The sequence below is a fragment of the Macaca thibetana genome, chromosome 2, assembly GCF_024542745.1.
Source record: "Macaca thibetana thibetana isolate TM-01 chromosome 2, ASM2454274v1, whole genome shotgun sequence".
NCBI lineage: Eukaryota > Metazoa > Chordata > Mammalia > Primates > Cercopithecidae > Macaca > Macaca thibetana.
In genome coordinates this window covers 31211097-31231904 of record NC_065579.1, presented here as the reverse complement: position 1 = coordinate 31231904, position 20808 = coordinate 31211097, and the positions used below count along the sequence as shown (strand labels likewise).

At 41.4% G+C, this 20808-nt stretch overlaps 1 protein-coding gene across 4 annotated transcripts in view; it reads left to right on the top strand.

The window, feature by feature from the left end:
* The window catches only part of PLCL2 (phospholipase C like 2), a 324082-nt gene that overhangs the window by 121780 nt on the left and 181494 nt on the right, over window positions 1-20808 (top strand). The window contains exons 1-2 of one of the 4 annotated variants that reach the window (XM_050779543.1): window positions 6437-6568; window positions 7224-7788. In XM_050779543.1, coding sequence (XP_050635500.1) covers window positions 7462-7788 — 327 coding nt within the window. In that variant the 5' untranslated portion in view covers window positions 6437-6568; window positions 7224-7461. Of the gene's footprint in view, window positions 1-6436; window positions 6569-6608; window positions 7063-7223; window positions 7789-20808 lie in introns of those variants that run through there. The other 3 variants (XM_050779542.1, XM_050779544.1, XM_050779546.1) reach the window with 3 other exon arrangements.

Below are 20808 nucleotides of genomic sequence, written 5' to 3'. Positions count from 1 at the left end.
AGGAGGAAGCATTTGTGTTTTTTTGAAGGATGCCTCTGAGTTCTTCCGATGGAGAGAGGGAAACAGGAATTCTAAACCTAGCAAACACCATAAGCAAACACACTGAGGTTGAGACTGCATGGCCTTTTCAGAGAAGTAGATCGACATGACTAGCATTTATGGAGCATATCTAGGTAGGAGACCATGCTAGAAAGGAAGATTGGGCCAGGTTATGATGGAACTTGTGCATCTCCTAAAGGGAACCAAGTTTGTTTTAAAGTGAACTGTTGGAGACTTTGGGGTTGAGTAGTGATCCTCCAGGACAATGCAGATGGTGGTTTGAGAAACAGATTGAAGCTGGGAGGGAGTAGAGGCAGGCAGGGTTGGGAGGTTATTGCAGAAATTCAATAGACAATAGTGCAATGAGACAGTAAAGCAGACCATTCTGGTGGGAATGGGTTTGAAAGATACTTCTCAGTTGATTTACAATGCCTCAATGGTTAACTGGAATAAGAGGCCCTGGGAGTGGAAGATGATGCTAAGTTCTTCATTCAGTCTACAGCATGGATAGCATACCAGGAAAACAGATGTTTAAAGGGCAGATTCAACAAATTAAAATGAAGGTAGGTTGAGTTTAAGATTCCTGGGGCACAGTCAGGCCAAGAATCTCATCAGGGAAAGAGAGAGTTTCAACAATAAAAGGAGAGTTAGCAATACTAAATGTTCCATAAACGCCAAGACAGGTAATGACTAAAAAGTAGCCATTGAGTTTGTTGATTAGGATTTTAACCATGATCTTTGGGAGGACAGTTTCCGTAGAAGGGGATGGAAGCCAGTTACAATAGGCTGGTAACAAAAAGATATAGTGAACATCAGAGAGAAAAGAATTTTTTTTTTTGACAGAAATTTCAGTGTGAGGAGCATGGAGAGTGAGAAGGTGTAGCTTGAGAAGGAAAGAGAGTTGAGGAAAAATTTTTATGAAGGGATGTCTAGAATGTATTTATATGTGGAAGGAAGCAAAAAGCATAGAGAATGGACCAAGAGAGGTGACAAAGCAAGGCAGAAGAGCTGGAAGAACTGCCTTGGTGCTTCAAGGTTTACAAAGGAAAGAGAAGCTCCCTGAGGGGTTGGTCTACTCTGCTTACCACTTGCCTCTTTAACTCAGAGACTTACTTTCCCCTGGAATCTCACGCTGCTGCAGCCATCACACTGGCTGTGGGGGTGGGAGAACGAGTTCCTCTGTCTTTCAGAGGCCGTCACTTTATCCATGATGGTACAGCTGAGAGGAGCTATTAATACCTAACCCCTCTTTATTAACAACTTGAGGGAATTAGACCATAAAAGCACATTTAAACACAAAGTCCCTATCCTCAAAGCCCACAGGCTCAGCTTCATGGGGTTTCTGATGAAGGCAACTTCTTCCCCTCCTGGCTCTTGGAGGTCCTAGTCTTCTCCTCAGTCCCTTGGATCACCCATGAAGACTCAAGGCACCAGACCCGAGAGACAGTGGTCTAAGGCTGTCTTCCAAATCCCTGACTCCTTCCTGCCCTTGTATGATTGAAGCTGGGATTGGCCACTCACTCAGGGTAGACCCCATTCCAGCTTCTGCCCACTAGAGGGTAACAAAACCCCTTGTTCCCAAAAGATCAATCACATCAGAGCAGAAGAGTCCAATAACCATAGAAAACATACATAGATGGTTTCTGATTTAGGGTTAACCTTAGACAGCAGGGGTGGTGGGTGAAGTAAGGATAAGTGGAATGGAAAAAAGTTAAAGCAGTTTATTTTTTGCTGCATTTTGTGAAGCAGAATCCTAGGACAACTGGTGAGATTGAGAGCCAGTGGGTTAGTTGGGATTTGAAGAGTAACAGTTTGGAGAATAAAGATTTATGCCAATTAGCAAAGGATAAAATATTGTTCAATATACCAGAGGCTCTGCTGAAGACAGAAATCATACAGATGTAACACAGCCTAGCTATATGATTTTTTTTCCAAAGCAGAGTGGCAGCTGGGGGCATGCATGGAGAAAGCCATAGTTAGATTTATTCAAAGCTGTATATTGTCAAGGTGGGCACAGCAGAAGGACAAGAATGTGAGGGATCTATGATGCTAGTGAGAATGTGGTTTAATTGAAGGTCTTGGTCATGAGGCCCAGGCTAGGCTGGGGGAAAAAGTATAAAAAGGGGTGCTGATAGACTAAGGGATTGGGAAGGCGTGGAGAAAGTACAGGTCTTGCTAAGACTGACAGGTGGGTTTGAGGGAAGTAAGAGAATGGGACTGATGAAAGCGCAGAGTTTCTGGCTAGACAATCAGTCCCTGAATTTCAGATTTCAGAGATGAAGTATTCCTGGGGTTGGGATTTGGGAGTGGGTAGATGAAGGGAAGTAGTTTGGGAGCAACACATCACATATTGGGATGTGTAAAATGATGTGGTCATCAGATATTCTGACTTCTTAAAACTCATGAAAATAAACCTGTCAATAAAAAACAGATTGACAAGACCCAAAGAAATGCAGAATTTGGAAGGCATTTGCTAAGCTTTGCTTATAATGCCATTTGGAGGTGGGACAGGAAAAAAAATAGGTCTCTCTATAGAATTCATAAAGAACAATACGTGAAGACCTCAATTTGTGGATGTCCTTCCCTTAAGAGAATGAACTAACTAACTAAATAACACGTTTTATGTTCCAGATATCTGGCTTCTCTAGAAAAATATGATGGTCTTGGCAGCACTTAGCCAAGATTCCCTCAAAGTAGCAATAAGATTCCTCACCAGAATACCTGAATCTAACATTCCATGTTGCCATACTACACCTGGCTGGGTGTCAGTTGCTATTTATCAGTACCTTCACACATCTTTTTTAGAGTTAAGAGGAAAGTGAAATATTTCTTGTAGCAAGGCCCTAACAAAATTAGAAAGCCAGAAGTGAATCAGGAAGAGTATTACTCTGATACGCAAAGTATATCGTTGTTGAAAAAACATGAATTATGATGCTATTATGAAACAAATCCCTCCAACTTCATTTATTACATTACCTACCTGGCCCCCATACACATTTGAGTTTGCAATGACTCCTGTAATAAAATAATGGTAGACATACAATCAAATACATGAGAGAGAATTTATAAAACCAGTGTAATAAGTAACAGTTATTTTTGAGGAACTCATTAATACAGTCCCTCATATTGTATCCTTTTGCTGATAGAATGATCTTTTCAAATTCCCATTGATTAACAGATTCCCTCAAAATGCTACCAATAGCCACTGAAAAAACTTAATGAACTCACAAAGTAGTTTCTCAGTGGCTGAAAAGCATAGCTGTAATTCCCTGAGTGCCTAACTTCTTGGCAGCCATAGACACTTGTGGAGGATGGATCCAAGGAAAATGGGTGAAGGATCTTTAGTGTCAGAAGAGAGGAAAATATGGAAATGAAAACTTTTGGCAGTCCTAACTTGCCACATTACTGCTCAGGAAAAAAGGCAATCAATTGCTACATATTTCTTGTTGTTGAGGATCATGATAAAATAAATATAATTTAAGCTGTAGGAGCATAATAGATTAAAATCAGCCCCTTGGATTGACTCAGGAAGCAAATGAGTAGCCAGCGTGGACTAGTACATTGATATAATCTGCTATTTCCTTAAAGCATTTTGGTCATCTACTTTCTGCTCTAGTTAGCATTTATGTTAAGCATATGAACAGCAGTTGAATATGAAGGCTCAGAGGTTGAACTGCATCTTCGGAGAAATAGAGGAAATAACATGTGATTGAGGTTTGAGAAATGAAAATTGTCATAATACATTAAGGAAGAAAATAATCTGAAAGCCAAGTACTTACTGAATCAGAAAAAAAAGTTGGAGAGTCCTAATATTGGAGCCTGTGAACTGGAAACTAGATATGAATTCATAACCTACAAGGGTATAAATGATGGCAAGAAGTCAGTAAACTGAGTCAGTGTTATTTTGAGAGACTGAAGGAAGGTTCTTATGGAACAGGGAGTCTGAATAGTTCAAGTTCTGGGCATTAAATTGATGATGCAAATAGAAGACAGTTTGGTGAAGAGTGACAATGATTAAAATCTGAGATGGATTGAAATATGAAGAAAATTTAAAAGCGACAAAGCCATGTACTGTTGGCATGATACAGTGAGATTTTAAAGGTATCTACTTTAAATATTATGAGCAGGTTGCTCACCAGAATCCAACCATTAGCAAATAGATAAAATAAATTGGCATAAGCATCATGGAGCTATTTAGAATGGGCATTTTATTAATGTCTTGCCTATCTTTTATTGCCCTGCTCTGAAATGTCTGAGGGAACCATTAGACAATATTTGCTGAGGAGTGACTATTATATTTTGGCTCTTTTTCTAACTCCAACTTCTATGAATTTCACAATGCCATGAAAACACTTCAGCAAGAATTTTGGCAAAATAGTTACAATTTCTTCAATAATATTGCTTGTGTAATATGAGGAATGGACAGCAACCACTTAGTGACTGCAGAGAGACAAGCAGGAATGAGGAAAAACAATTACTTACTACACTATTTGTGATGAAAAATCTGAGTTTAGCTTATTAAAAAGACTGTTGTGAGCCAAGCATTGCACATGTCAGAAGAACATGCTGCTTCCCTTCACCATGTCTGAGATATGGTACCTACAGTTGGGCTGTTTGTGGGATAAAGAAGTACTGCTATAACATCAGCAGGTGTGTGACCAGTGGCTTGTGGGAGACAAGCACTTATGGGGATAAAAAGGAATCTGGCACAGGCCTTGGGCCTCTGGCATCATTAGTTACAGGTCTGCCAAGATGCTTTGGGAAACATTTTAATTTAAATGTCAAGTCTATTTCAACGAAGCTCCCTGGTTTGACCTGTTAGGAGTCCAGAGTGAGATGGATAGGTGCTCATTTTGGAGGGCACTGGTGAATCAGCTGGTGCTTCTATAAAAAAGCATCCTGGGGGTTAAACCTCTGTTAAGTCCCTACTCAGCCCAGGAAACTCACAGTGAGAGCCACCGGATCTATGGCTGTCATAGCATTTTACCAGTGACTCGTAAATGCAGGAAAGATTAGATACTAACAGAAAAGGCAGAGACACCTCTGGGTGTTTATTAAAAATATCCAAATTAGGGAACTTGAAGAATAAAGACGCCAGCATTCTTTTTTTTCCTCCCCCGAAGCATACTCACAGGCTACTATGACTATAAATTTAATAAAGCAGAGTTAAGAGCCTGATTTGAATTATTTCAATATTTTTTCCTCCAAAACTATCACAAGACAGAAAAAGAAATTTTTTTTGAAACACAACTAGAAAAAAAAAAAAAAAAGAAAAGAGATGAGACTGAATAAAACACTAAAGCATTGTCCTTCGATGTAAAACTATTTCTGTTAGTGTGTAGGCCCAGGTTGGAAAGAGATGTACAAAAGCTCGTCTGATGGGTTACAAAAACACGAATCCAGAGGATCTGAAGAATTAAAACGCCCCCAAGAATAATATGAAAGTATTTTATGTCGCTTCAGGGGCAAGGGCGAGTATGTATAGGTACGTAAAGCCCATTTCCTCAGAGGCTCCTAGGCAGTCTGTTACAACACCACGCTAATGAAAGTCAGGTCTTTAAGTTCACTCTACTGCGGACTATCAGTTTCTCCTTCGCGCCCTGCGGGGACTCCATTTCTGGAAAAGAAAGCACACGAGTTGGGGAAGGGCTGGGGTGCTAGAGAGGGTAGGAGGCTGGAGCCCACGGAACCTGGGATGGAGAGGTGGGTGAGCCCAGGCCTGGGGCGTGGGGTGGCGCGGGGGTGGTGGTGGAAGGGCTGGGGTCTCACGCTTCGGAGTTTTGGGTCTTGTCTGGCTCCAGGGAGGGAGATCCAGGGGAGGTATTTGCGAGCGGAAGCCACACGACCACTGTGGACTTTCAGGCCAGTCACTCCGCCTTAAGTGGGTGCCGGAGAACCAGAGGAGGGGCTGACTGTAACGCTGCAAGTGGGATCCTGTCCCAAAAGATGAGCCTGACCTAGGCTGGGCCCCGCAGGCAGGCAGGGCCAGCCGGCATCCCTGGTAGGGGAATCGGGAAGGTCTCAGTGATAAATCTCTGTGTGGAGACTCAGAGGGCACGAAATAGGCTCTGCTGATGTCCCCTGCCTCTCACAGCCTGCCAGCCACCCCAGCCTTCACCCCTGCCTCAGCATCCTTCCAGCTAGTTGAATCAATCAGGAGCCCAACAGAACGGAATTGGTTTCAGTGTATGAAATGGGTCTGACCCACTGGGGAAGTCAGAGAGGAGCGTCCTGAGCTGGGTGGGAAGGAAACGAGTTCAGTGCGCGGGGCTGGGGCAGGAATGAGGCGCAGCGGCCGAGATCCTAAGCCCCAGGACCCTGGTTCCGGGCTCCGAGGCCTGCGCGGTAGTTGCCCCTCGGGGTTCCGGGTGGGTGACTGACAGTTGCAGCAGCTCGGGGGAGGCGAAAGATAGGCAAGGAATTGGGTCTCCAGTCCACTCGGCTTTAAGGTACCCGCGGCCCGATGACCCGGCCTCGGTGACAGCAGCCGCGACGGCGGCAATCTAGAGCGGGAGCTGGGCGGCTCGCGGTGGGTCAGGGGGCGACCGAGGAGGGACCACGCGGCCTGTAGGGGGCAGCGCCGAGCTCAGGAGGAGACAGCAGCCGGCGGGTGGGGTGGGTCTGGGCTGCCCCCTCCGGGAGCTGCCCTGGGGCCGCACGGCGATTGTCACACCCGGCCACCCCTGTCCACCGTGCGCTTCCTCTCGGCGCCGCGGGCCTCAACCGGGGCTCTGAGGGACGTGACAGAGCTCGGCACGCGGCGGCCTTTGGGGAGTTAGGGTCCGGAGAGACCCGCGCGTCGCCCCCCGCCCGCCCGGGCCGGGAGACCTTCGGGAGCCGCCTCCGCGTGTCCAGAGAGCGTCGGGGCGGCCGCTACTTCCCCTCGTCCTTCGCCGGAGGTGGGCGCCTTTTCCTGCGTGGCGGGTGCTCCGACCCCAGTTGCTCTGAGCCCCGGGGGAGCGCGCCCCGAGCCCCTGACGTGGGCGCCCTGTTACTTCGAGCTGGGTGCCTGGGGCCCCTGAGGTGGGCGCGGGTTGCCCCGGGGTGGGCGCCCGGCCCGCGCGGGTTATTTTTGGCGCCCGCAGAGGCGCGTGTGTTGGGGCGTGTTTTCCTTCCCCAGGTGCCGGGAGCCGGGGCTCCGCCGGCGCCCGAGCTGACTCGTCTCTCTCTTCTCTCCGCTGCAGGAATCTTTCGATAATTCTGTCGCCGCGACTTTAACCGTGCACAAGGCGAGAGCTCGAAACAAACATCACATCTAAATTAAAAAAAAAAAAAAAAAAAAGCGGAAGAAGCGGCCGAGGCGGCGGCGGCGGGAGGAGGAGAGGAGGAGAGGAGGAGGGGCCGCGCGCGGCGGCCCGAGGCGGCGGCGAGGACGCGGGGACGCGAGGACGCGGCTTTGTGCAGGCGGGTCGCGGGGCGCCCATGGCGGAGTGCGGCCGGGGGGGCGCCGCCGGCGGGGCCCTGCCCACCTCCCCGGGCCCGGCCCTCGGCGCCAAGGGCGCCCTGAAAGCCGGAGTAGGGGAAGGCGGTGGCGGGGGAGGTCGCCTCGGCCACGGGCGGGCGCGCTATGACAGCGGCGGGGTTTCCAACGGAGACTGCAGCCTCGGCGTGTCCGGCGACGAAGCCCGGGCCAGCCCTGCCAGGGGACCCCGCGGCGTTGCGCTCGCCCCGACCCCCAGCGCGGTTGTCTGTCCCGTCCCCCGGGAGAGCAAGCCGGGCGGCCTGCCCCGCCGGAGCAGCATCATCAAGGTAGGTGGGAGAAGGGCGCTCATCGCCCACCGTCAGCCGTCCTTGGGGTCTGTTTTCCCCCCTGGGGGAGTGGTGGTGGAAGGAGGAAGCCCACTGCTAACAGGAACCACTGGAGCATGGGTGCTTGGGGTGGTTGAGCGGGGATTGGATGCAAATGGTATGTGGAAAGAATGGAGAGGTGATCCCTAATGTGCAGGGGGAGCTGTGCTCAGACATCCTCAGTTGAACTTGGGGCTGTCACCTCTTCCAGGATTGGTCTGGCATTAGGGCCTTGTACCTGCCTGGGTAGGGCATACTCTTAGGTGTAGCCTAGTCTGGTTAACAGACTCCCTGTAAGATTTCTATTGTATCTTAAACACAGATAGGGATTATATGAAATGTGAGAACGTTTTCTTAAAAATCCCAGGCGGCGAACACAGGGTGAACAGAGATTATTTAATAGGTTTCTTCTGATCTGTATCTAGTTAGTTGTCTCTTACAAATGTTTACACTTGGAGGGTGCAAAATCTCCCAGTCTCCGGTCACTAAGTCACAAAGAAAAATAGACTAGATTTCTGAACATAAATGCAGATTTCCGCTTTCTTCGGCTCGAAAGCTCTGAGAGATTACAGTTCCACATGATTTAATCTTTTTCCTTGCTGCAGTAGGCAGGCCTCGAGTTCTGTGGAAGTTCTTTTGGGCAGTTTGCTTGGTTTTGCTTGCACAGTGTTAGCGGAAGAAAGCCAGCGATTGTTTTGAGCATTTTAAACTCAAGAAGTGATATTAGGAACTCCCGAGTTTGTGTTGGTTTCATTCTAATGTTACATTTTGGTCCGCTATGTAAAAACACTTCTTGTGACGTGAAGTGCAAAAAAAACAAAAAGTTGATGAGCTAAGAAGAGCAGAGCCTTAGGCAAGACCAGCTCATTCTCAAGTTTGGAGCAAATGAAAACATTGCTTTCTGAAAATCAAGGAGCTATCAGGACAGGGAGCAGCAAAGCAAATTGACAGGCTGCACCCACCCTTCCTGTGGCTGATAAGTGGTGGGAGAGAGGGCAGAACGTGCTACAGTGATATCTGAAATTTCATTGGACCTACAGAAATCGTCCAAGTACTGTGAAAATGTCTGATGGTGTTATCAACTTATGCAGTCATCTAGTGAAATATACCATCTTGCTACTCTGTGTAAGAGGCAGTTGTGAAACTGCATTTCGCTTTGTCATCTGTTTGCACAGTTTATGTCTGGGCAAGGACACAATTTGAAGGGCTTGGAGATCAAGTGTATTAACTACCTGCAGCACACACTTAGAGATAAACTAAGGAAAGTAAAGTGTCTTTTTGCTGCATACATAGCTTTTAGTGACTTACGTTTTCTTTTACTCTGTGGCTTATGTTTCCATGGATGTTGCTTTCAACTGTGCATGTTAATCCTATTGACAGAGTTATGTGACATTTCTGTTTTTATTTGTCATAAAATATTTGTGGTGATTTTGCATTTTGGTGTTAATAAAATTTGAGGTGAAAATTCCAGAGAAGATAGATACCAGCCTACCTAATTTTAACCCCTTTCTTTTAATTGTTTTGAGAACTTTTTGCATTTAAAAAAAATCAAACTTTATTAGTGAGATTCATAGTGAGATTCATAGTGTAACTTACTGAATTACAAAAACGTTTGTTTTAATTTTACATTAATGGGCGATGAGCAAGAAGGATGATTTGTTAGTATTTCTGATATGTGGAATTGGGAACTTGTCAATGGATATCATTTCTTCATTGAAGGCTCTAGAAGCACATGGGGGAAATGATTAATTGTTCAAAAATCACTGATTTTAGAAATGATATCGATAACTTACGTTGAATTCTGAAACTTTCAAAAATATTTTGTCGTTTTTCTTCTTTGTAAAGAAGGCATTTGGCTTCTTGTTCACCAGTGTACCCCTAGATACAAAGTGCCAGGAACGTAATAGCAGCTCAATAAATTGCTTGTTGAATGAATGGAGAAAGTACATATTTTCTCTGAGTTCTGTTAATTTATAAAATAATTGTTTTTGGATTTACCAGTGTCATAGTTTGTTCATTGTATTGTACCTCCAAAGAAGGCTTGACGTACTCCTTTTTCTTGCCTCTATTTTCACTTTGCATTTTCTTAAACTTTTGAAAATTATGGAAGTAGTGTTGAAAGTTGATCAAGACTGGGTTACAGGAAAGAGAGGATGTTATATTTAAATAGCTAACTACTTGGTATATTTCCCTTTGGATGCCTTGGAGCATCAAGATTTTTGGAATGTATTGTGGTATTTTCTGAAGATAACTTCCAGCATCAGGACAGTATCCTAATAGAAAACAAAGTCTTTAACATCAAATTTCATAAAGCAATGAATACTGCACAGATAGTTTTGTCATGTGAATGGCAGAAATTACGTTTCACTTTTGTTTTTTTTTTAAAAAAGAGAATAAAAAGCTAAAGCCCACGTGAAAAAGCGATAGTGACATGTTTCCATGGTTTCCTTCTTTTTTTTTTAATATAAGGGATGAATGCAGTCAGGTGGTCTCTGAGTAGAGGCAGGAGTAGATTAGTAAGCAAAGTGGTAATTGGGGACTTGAGGGAATAGCAGGGAGTGAATGCTACCTGGGGAACTGAGGCCAGTATATATGGGGTCGTATTAGTTGAAATGTTGGGCTTCTGAACTGTGCTTCTCTCCTAGCTTCCATCTTCATTACAGTCTTGACATCCCTCTTTGATGGAGATCCTTAAATCAGAGGGAGAAATAATGGCCTAAATGTGATATAAGGTGGGCAAAGAAAAGGGACTGTTGCTAAAGTGCAGGGCATATGCAGAAATACACTGCAGGCTGACCCAAATCTTATTCCTCCTTTAAAATAATTGATTTGGTACTGCATCTGTTTTGTAAATGTGGTGTTGAGTAAGAAATTGTTGTAAAACCATATTTTCTGCCAAAATAGATGCACAGATCTATACTAAAAGAGCTCCTTGGTTATGTTAACAGTGTTGATTAAAATTCAGAGTGAGCAGCATTATAGAACCTTTTACAAATACCTTGAGATGATAAAGAAATCATGGAAATCATCACCAGACTTTTCTACTTTTCCTTAGCTTATTGAAAATAACGGTAGACTTTTGCGATTATTTACAAAGGCCCATTACTGGATTTTAGAGAAGAAGCCATTATGTTTGTCATCTTAAGTAATCTAGTAAATGAAAACATCACTTTCATTTTCTCTTTCCATAATTGATTTCATCACTCTATTCAATATAATCTATGCTTTATTTTGAAACAGTTAATTTGGTTAATTGTTCAGATGGCATCCATTATTTGCAAATAGCTCAATCCTTGAATTCAAGAGCTTGGTCTAAAAATATGAAGTAGCATTTTAGGCCTTAGATTTCTGTTTAAGTTTAGAAAGAAATGAAGTTAAAATGTCTATTGCTGTGGATGATTTATTTTAGTCAGAACTAGTTAAATACTTTGGTTGATACTTTAAAAAATGAGGTATGATTTATATACAGTAAAATTCACACTGGTTTGTGTCCAGTTTTATGAACTTTGACCAATACATTCAGTCATATAATCACCACCATCATGAAGATATAGGGCACTAACATCACCTCAGAAATCTCCCCCAGGTCTCTTTGTCGTCCTCATCCCCAGAAAATGGCAACCATTGATCTTTGGTTCTTTTTTAATCAGTAGGAAATTCAGCCATTGCATTATTTTGGTATTTAGAAGCAATAACAGTAGCCAACATTTGTTAAACACGCACTACATGCAAAACATGTGAAAAGTGCTTACCGTAATTCTCTGACTTGGTCCTGTGCTAACCACAGAGACAGGAGGAAATCAGAGTTCAGAGAGGTTAACCCCGTGCCCCAGGTGCTGGAGCTACTTGTTGTATCCTGCTTGGGTATGGCTGTACTCCATTGCTTCCTCACATTGCAGTGGCAGTTTGAATTTTCTGTGTAGTCAAGGCAGCATCAGTGACTTGGGACCTCGGATTTGATTGTCCTCTTTAAATGTAGGAGATATTGGAAGAAGGAAAAGAATCTCTGTTTCTGCTGGTGGAAGAAGTTGGCAGATAATATAGCCAGGCAGCTGTTTAGTCACCTGTTGTGGCTGCTTGACCAGGGCTTGCAGCTTCACAGGGACCAATGGTCTGACCTTGCCCAAGGTGGCAGCCCTTATTTTTCTTAATGTAATTATTGCCATTATCATGGTATCTTGTGTAGGAGAAACACTTTTACTATCTTTATACTAATATGTTTACCTATGTCTTGACACTGAGCTCTCCAACATGGACAACAAGCAGCCTTTTCACATCTCTTATACACATTTAAATGAAATAAAAGTTTTATATGTGTCTTGGCCCATGATTTAAATAAACTAGGCTCCTTGCAGGCAGAAGTTGGGCTGTATTTACCAGTTCTTCACAGATAACAAACACTCAGTAACCATTTTTTAATTGGATCTTAAAAATAATATATGCATTTGACTTTACACATTTTTTTTTTGAATGGGGGGAAACAAAGATACCATATGCCCAGCAAACCTGTGGGCACATCGTAAATAATTAAACAGGCAGTAGCTGGATAACAAAATGAATTTGTCTGGATAGATAGGGAGCCTGGATCATTTAGGTCAGAAACATCTAATGGCCAATCAGCAACTCCCCAATTTACTTTGTGCTAATGCATTTTAGACTACACAAGATAACTGTTGAAAGACCAAAGCATAGTTGCTTGTTTTAGCCCGCTCAAAGAGCTTCTGTCACAATTCAGTTTAGGTTTTCAAAAGCACAGTATGTTAATTTTCATACCCTAAAATCTACTTGCTCCCTATGGCTTTCCTCCTTCTCCATTTTCCAGCCTCCCCCAAATGGTTGTATTTGATTTACATTGTTTTTCACCAAATCCAAATAGGCAACTAACAGGAAATTGTTTATTTTGTTAATTGCTGATTTCCGCCACTTAAGTTACTCTCTTAGAATGCTCTATCCCAGAATCTATTCACCTCCTTTTATAGTTCTTTGTGCTCTGCAAGGAGCCTAAACTAGAATGTTACTTTCTTTTTTAATGCTTAAGTTACCCAGGCTTCAATCTTCAACAAAATAGGGCAACATTATTTACAGCCTAAATGCAGATATAAATGAAGTATGAACATTTATAGTTTTTCTTCATACTTTATACTTATGTGTTCAAGAATAGATGCTTCCTTCCTTCTTAATACTAAGTTTTGGATGCCAGTTATTTACTTATCTACCAGACTTCTGGATTAGTTTAACTTCTTTTCTGTTCTGTATTGGTGAGATTCAAATATTTTTACCAGTGGTCCACAGGATCTGCGACTGTTATGTTTATAAACTGCCTGCCCAGCTTTTTTCTGCTGATAAGAATGGTAAATCGAGAGGGTTGTGCTTAGCATGAGTGTCATTTGTGACTCAAACTGAAGTCAGAGCCACTAGAGCCAGCCACTATTCTTTGTATCAGAATAATTCCATAGCTTTAGGGTGCCCAAAGTGTATAACTCATTGCATTGAGCTTCAGCAACAATTATGTGAATGCTCCATACTTCTGGCAGGACACTTGTACCCACCCATTCCAGAATGGCAAACCAGGGCAGGTTTTTAGGCCCTCTTAACACTAGCACTTGGTCTCCTTACTGGGGTAATTAGGTAAAATGTGTTTTAGCTAGTAATCTCAGCTGGGCTGCATCCTGGGGTCGAGGGCTGCCCCCAGGCCATGTGTTGCATATCTGGATTATTCAGGAGGCAGAATAGTGGTGGGAACAATAGAAAGTCTGTAGTTAGGGGCTTGGATTAGATCCCGGCTTCCCCGGTTCCTTTCTTTATGGCCTTGGGCAAGATACTGAAGTCTGTATGTCTGGTTACTCCATCTCTAAAACAGGTAGAATAAAACCTCCTCTCATAGTATTGTTGTGAAGATTAAAAAAGATGATGTGTGAGCAGTGTGTATCACTTAATAAGCATTAGTGTGTTTTTCTGATTTTTAGTTTCTGTTGTTTAGAGTTACCCTGAGATGAGCAAACTCCTTTAGAGAGATGAGCAGACTAACATGGCCATGCTTGTTTTGGAAGTTTTGTCTTTTGAAATATGCAGAATGTGCCTAGGGAAATTTCTCAGACATGTTCCATAGATGCTCTCAAGAATTGTTTTGGTGCCCTTCTAAATCTGATACCTCAGTACAGCTGCGCATACATGTAAATAGCCCCAACTATGAAATCAGAGGGTATTGAACATACAGTTTCATTGTGCCAAGCACCAACTGTCTTGCTTTGCCCAGGACAATCCAGATTTACATCTTTTGCTGTGACAAGATTATTAATAGTGCCTCCTTTAACTCTCAAAGGCATCTCATCTTGGACGATAAATAATATGGTCATACTTGTAATCTTTTCACAAACTGCCTTACAGCCTATGCTGGAGCGCCATGAGGTTCCCCTGTGTGCCTAAACTTAGCCTTTATGGTGACGCCTCTCTTTCCTCAGGTTTCCTTCTCTGTTAGTCATCTTTAAGATTTTCCTCAGTTAACCACTTCCCAGTTAGAATGAACGATTTCTCCGCCTTCCAGGCACCACTCTCCCTGTATCTCTATACAGTCCTTCTGCCTCTTAGGCAACTACATCTTATTCATCCTGAATTTATGAAAACACCTAGTTTAATGTCTTGTGAAAAGTATGTGTTTAAGTATATATTTGTTGAATAAATGTGTGAATGGATAAATAAGGGGACAAGAATGAGTCTTAGGAGTTGGACGAAGATGTTACTTAGACTTAACTCCAACTGGTTTTGATTAGATTATAAAAGTCAGTGGGATGTGTGCTTCAAAGAAGAAGTATATTCATGTACATAGTTTTGAAAACAAAGGAAATACCTTCATTTAAAGTTGAATCTAGGAATTTAGTTGATTCTGTAACTGTTCTGTAAGATGTTAATATAAATGATCTCTCCCTTTTGTGCCCTGAAACAAGAATAGGCCTTTGAAATTTTCTTTTGATTTATATTCTACTGTCAGAGTTTACAAAGGATGGCAAGAGAGCATTATTGTTTGCTAAGGGATTTAATCTCTTTTCTGGTATTTGGTTTCTTTAAGTGATACCTGTAGTTTTTGCTCAGTTTTTGTTTATTTTTGAGGAACTAAATTACTTAAACTTGATTGTCATTAATATTGGCTAGTCACATGGTATTCATTGGAAGTGCTATAAAATTAATAATTAGAAAGAAAATACATAAGGAATCTGGAGTACTGATAGAGTTGTACTCTATGACAAAACATCCCTCAGCATGTTTTGTCACGTAATGGTAGAAATTCTGCCCTTTGTTGCAGTGCAAGGATTGGGTGAAGAAGAGATGCTAGGAGATGCTTTGTATGCATTATCTCATGCAAGTCTCACCAGAACCTGCAAGGAGACATTATCATTCTCCTTACAGACAAGGAAACCCATTCTACGAGGTTTGGGAATTTCCACGCAAGGTTAGAGGCAAAGCCAGCTGCAGACCAGGTTTGACTGTCCACGTTTTGAACTGCTCCATCACCCTCTCCCACTCCATCCTCTGGATTACTTTGATTTTTTCTTTCTTCTCCTACTTGCCCAAGCCATTTTGACTTCTTGATCTTAGCAATTTCTACCGGTACTAAAATAGACAACTAATTTTTAATGAGAAAAGTTTAGCTTTTTGTGGCCGAATCTTGCGATGAAACCAGTGTGTACCTAACCAACATGAAGCCATAGCCATAGTCCTGCCATCATGCCTCAAGTTTCTGTCGGATCCACAAACTAAGACCTTGTCCTTTTCCTCTCTACTCTCTGATGGATTAGAAATTCTTTAAGGAGGGTCAGTTTCCATTTTTGTTTCTTTTTTAACAAAAAGTCAATTTATAGTTCTATGCATTTTAGGGTCCTGGAAGGTAAAGCAGGTAACAATTAGTAGCAGTTTGTTTTTTAGGTGGGCTTCTTATGGTATCTATTCCAATTATTGTTTTGGAATTGTCAACTAATTATAGAATTTTAGAATACAGTGATACAACATATTACTGTGTAGTCAATATTCAGTATATTTTTGGAGTGTGCTAAATGTACTGATTTGGATATTGCAGATATTAACATCCCAGAAACCAAGCAGCTGGGTTTTAAAGTGATTAATAATGGAGATTCATGAGATTTTCACAGCGGAAAGAGATCATGTAAAATTCTTTTGTAGTTAGAGATACACAAGGCCATACTGATTAGTACATTTAGCTCCTAGCTATGGTTGAATTCATTTATTTGCATATCAGCATAACAGAATTGGAAAAATTTGTTATGTAATACTGCAGTATGTGAGTATTAATAGAACAAGATGTGGTCTTCTAGACAAAAAAAAAATAGACAGCTATTTTTTGTGAATTTGTTTTTTGCTATAGATAGCTGCATGTGTACACATGCTATACCTGTGTATGCATATACCCTGAAGACTGTTTATAAATAGTAAAGATTAAGAGCAAACCAAATAATGTAGTGGTAGGTTGACACAAATCCTGTGTCTCTCTCAGAGTAGCAGGCGTATGCTCTTTAAGTTGAAAATGCCCAGGAGTGGGTAGGCTGTTTCCTATGAGCATTGCTGATGAAGGCTCTGTTGCTTTTGACCAATTAGTGTGGTCACAGAGGGTTAAGTGACCTCATTTGCAGCATCAGAATTACAAGCCATATGACTCTCTCCATATGGTTTCTTGCTGCCTTTTATTTTTTATTCTAAACTCTGATATTCTGTAGGCATAGTAAATGTATTTTTTCAAGTTATTTATATGGTTTAATGTTTATTATTGAAAAAAATAAAGGATATTGCTTAGATTTTTATTTCTGTCAATCCATGCTAATATCTTATATTAAATGCCAATAAAATTATTCAGATATTTTCATATTGAAGCCAATAGAATTCCTGTTGAAATACTGGTTTTGAGAATGTCTTCATCTGTGGAGTATTTGATGGTTTGTTGAAAGAGATCTGTATGCTCTTTCAAAGCTTTCCCTGGTTTATATATATTTCCAGAAATAATTTTCTATACATTAAAAATATTATTAGCAGTAGAATTATTGTATCATAGGACATGTGTATATTCAGCTTTAGTAGATACTATTAAGTGATTTTCCTAACTGGTCCAGCCAATTTACACACCTATCAGGTTATATGAATGCTAGGTGCTCTGAATGCACACATTTGGTATTATCAGTGTTTCTTTGTCTTTTTGCCTTTTGATTGTAACTATTGTGATGGTTATGTAATGGTACTTTACTGCGGCTTTTTGGCTGAATTTCTCTCATGGCTAATGATGTTGAGCACCTTTTTATATGTTTCTTGGCCATTTGGATATTCTTTTTTATGAAAATGCCTGTTCAAGTCTTTTGCCCATTTAAAGAGTCAGATTGTTTTTATTTAAAAAAAAATGGTATGTAGGGCTTAATTTACATTTTCTGAGTATGTGTTTTGTGATATATGTATATTCAAGTTGTTTATATGGTTTAATGTTTATTATTGAAGAAAAAGCATATTGCTTAAATTTTTATTTCTATCCATGCTAATAACTTATATTAAATGCCTATATAAGTATTCAGATGATATGTATGTTTTGTGATATATATATCACAAAAGACATTTTCAAGATGTATAGATATGTTGAAAATGCCTTCTCCTATTATGTGACTTGCCTTTTCACTGTCTTAAAGGATATATTTTAATGAATAACAATTCTTAATTTTAGAGAAGTTCAGTTTATCGATATTTTTCTTTATGGATATTATTTTTGTGTCCTTTTTCAGAAATGTTTACTTAGCCTAATTCTATGAAGATAGTCATTTATTTAACCACTAGAGTCTTATTGTTCTATTTTTCATGTTTAGATCTGGATTTTATTTTGTGTGTGTGGTGTGAGGTAGGGTTAAAGATTTTCTTTCCATATAAATATCCAATTAATTCAGTACCATTTATTTGAAAATAGAATCTCTTTCCCACTGCACTGCATTGGTCCTTGGTCCCAGATAAAGTGGCCATTTATGTGTGGGTCTGTTTTTGGAGTCTATTTTGTTATATACACATAAAGTCCTTATGTACTTACCACACTGTCTTTCTGGCTAGGTATATACCTAACAGAAGTTACTCCATATGTATATTGAAAGACATTTCCAAGAGTCCTTAAAACAGCATTAATTCTAACAGTCCCAAATTGGAAGCAACAACTCAAATGCGTATCTTATAAAATAGCATATCATACACAAACAGCAGATGACTACCCCATGCACTGATTGAGTCTCCCAAGCATAATGTTAAGGGAAAGAAACCAGCCACAAAATAATATATATTTTTGATTATACTTATATAAAGTTCAAAAGCAGCTGAACTAATTTGGAGTGGTAAAAGTTATAATAGTGGTTACACTTGGGAATAATAATTGATGGGGAAGCAAGGGACCTACTGGGTACCGGTAATGTTTGGTTTCTGCATCTGGTTGGTGATTCCAAATGTAGGTTCACTTTGTAAAAATTCATTAAGTTTTACACTTAGGATTTTTTTCTGGAAGTCTATCATATTGCAACAAATTAAGTTTATTCAAACAATTAAATTGTGAGCATTAATCAAACTCAGATACCAATTGGTTACTTCCTCCTCCTGCACTATTTAGGGCCGTGCCTTTTACAGTTTTCTGCTGTCTGTGGATCAGCATGTGAAATGTTTCTGCTGCTGTGGACACTTGTACATGGTGAGACCTGCTAAAGCCCTGCGCTGGTTGATGGCCTGGAGAGGGGTTGGGTGGAGAGAGGGGCAACTTGCTGGAAGAACCTGAGGACAGGATCTTCCTTGGAATATACTGAAATCACCAAAGTAGCTGGGCCTGGGTGGAAAGTTGGCACAGTAGTGAAGAGTGTGTTGGTCACTGTAGTCGTTTTATACTGCAGGTGTGATTGCTTGGAGTTTTTATGATTTGTTCACTGTAGTTTTGAGCTTCAGGTGCATTCGAAAGTTTTAATATTTGAAAATATGCTGCTCATAATAAAACTTTGAGAACCACTCATTTGTGGAGCATCTGCTCTTCACATAACAGTTTTCTAGATAGAGCTTTTTGGTCTCAAAAGCAGTTAACAGACCAAAAACAGTTATTCAGATATATGGACAAAATGGAGAGTTGTTTGATCACCACTGAGTAATAGCATACCTAGGATCTCAGGTTGTCGGTCAACAGAGAGTTTTAGCTTTACTGAACACTTATGCTCTCCAATCTAAATATTCTTTTGGGTAGGAAAGGAGGAAGGGAAAATAATAAATCTTCAGATGGGTCATTTTAAGACACTGGAATTACCTGGATTCTAAAACATGGTAATGTGAAGACCCCACCTGGCTGCAATTGAATCAGAACCTCTGGGAGTTTCCTAAAATGCCCTGGGAGATTTTCAAGTATAGCCAGGGTAACAACAGCTGTGAAACCTTTCTTATCCGTTGAGTTCTCGACTTCCCTGTGTAGCTCTCTTAGCTATGAGAGAAAAAGCAGCTCCCGGAATCCTGCAGATGGTAGTTGGTGACCATGTGGCTGGTGGGGTGTAGGGGGCAGGATTAAACCTTAACTTGCCTCAGTGGAGTTTTTCTTTAAGGGAGTCGAGCTGTCCTTTTTTGGAGGGGATATAAAATGTCAATGAAGGGGAACAATTCCTTAGTCAAATTTGGAGAAATAGATTTTATATGTGAAAATGACAGTCTGCCCTGTGTGTCATATAAATGTATTTTTGATCTAGGTGAAGGTAAAAATTATGTCAAAATTAAAAAAGAAAACAGCCCTAGGTTGGTTATTTGGAGCCTTAATCCCCCTGGATTAATCATCACTGTGCAGCTCCTAGTGCCTGTAGTTCCTGGCGAGTCCCTGGGCCCTTGTCCATCCCTCACAAGAGAAAATATATCAGTGTACCCATGGCATTCTGCAGCATGTAGGAGGAGCTTCCCCAGGAGAAATTGTCTTTGGAAAGCATAGGTTGACAGAGGCACGAGCACTATTTCTAGAGAGAGGTGATTGGATGTTTCACTTTGCTAAAAGAGTGTAGTAAAAACGCTGTTTACTCACAGAAGATTATAAATCGGCACTTGCCAGACAGGTGTCTGTTTGTAAGGGTGATTTATGCGGGGAGGATGTGACCCAGTCTGGTGATGCGCCAATGCCCCTCCTGAGGGTGGGCTGACAGCCTGGGTTGGCACGTCATGACCTTTGTGTGAACGTGTACTTTCTGAATTCTAGAGCATTTTCCTCTTGCCATACCGACCTTTGCGGTAAGGAGGAATGAACACTGAACTCCTGAAGCATCTATAAAACACATTTTATCGGCTGCAAAGCAGTAACATGAAGATTTCAGTCATTACTTGTTTGTAACCTTAATTATACGGTGTGTACTCATTTTCTCCTCAACTGGACTGCACAAGTTATTAGAGGTTGTCATTCCCATTTATTTTTTTAGGTTGGTTTTTTTTCTTTTCCGCATTGACAAAGATGAGTCTTCTAGCCAAGAAGCTTGTGCCCCTCACTTGTCTTGAGTAGGCACCAAGGAAGAATAGTGCCCTGCGGGGAAGGCCAAGTCCTTGGAGACTCCTGTTTAGAGGCTGGAGAGGCACCAACAGTTTGGCAGCAGCAAAGTTTTCTGAAGCTGTCCCGCTCTTGATTGTGACCCAGTTGTTAACATATATGCCTTTGACAGGCAGTTTTATTTATGTATTCTAAATGGGAGGCATAGTAGAAATGAACTTTAACATTCTTTGGGGAGAGAAAATCTACAACCTTTTTTTTTTTTTTTTGGAACATTTAGTACTCAGTAATATTTGCCAAGTGAAGAATCAGAGAGGTTTCCTTTCCTACAGCATAATTAGCCAGATCTTCTTACCCATCTTCATTGTTAGGAAAAAAAGTATGGTTGAAAAAGATTTTAAAATAGTTAAATAGCCCTTTTGTCCTAAAGAATAGCTGCCGGGTATGAATGCTACCCAGAGGGGTCTGGA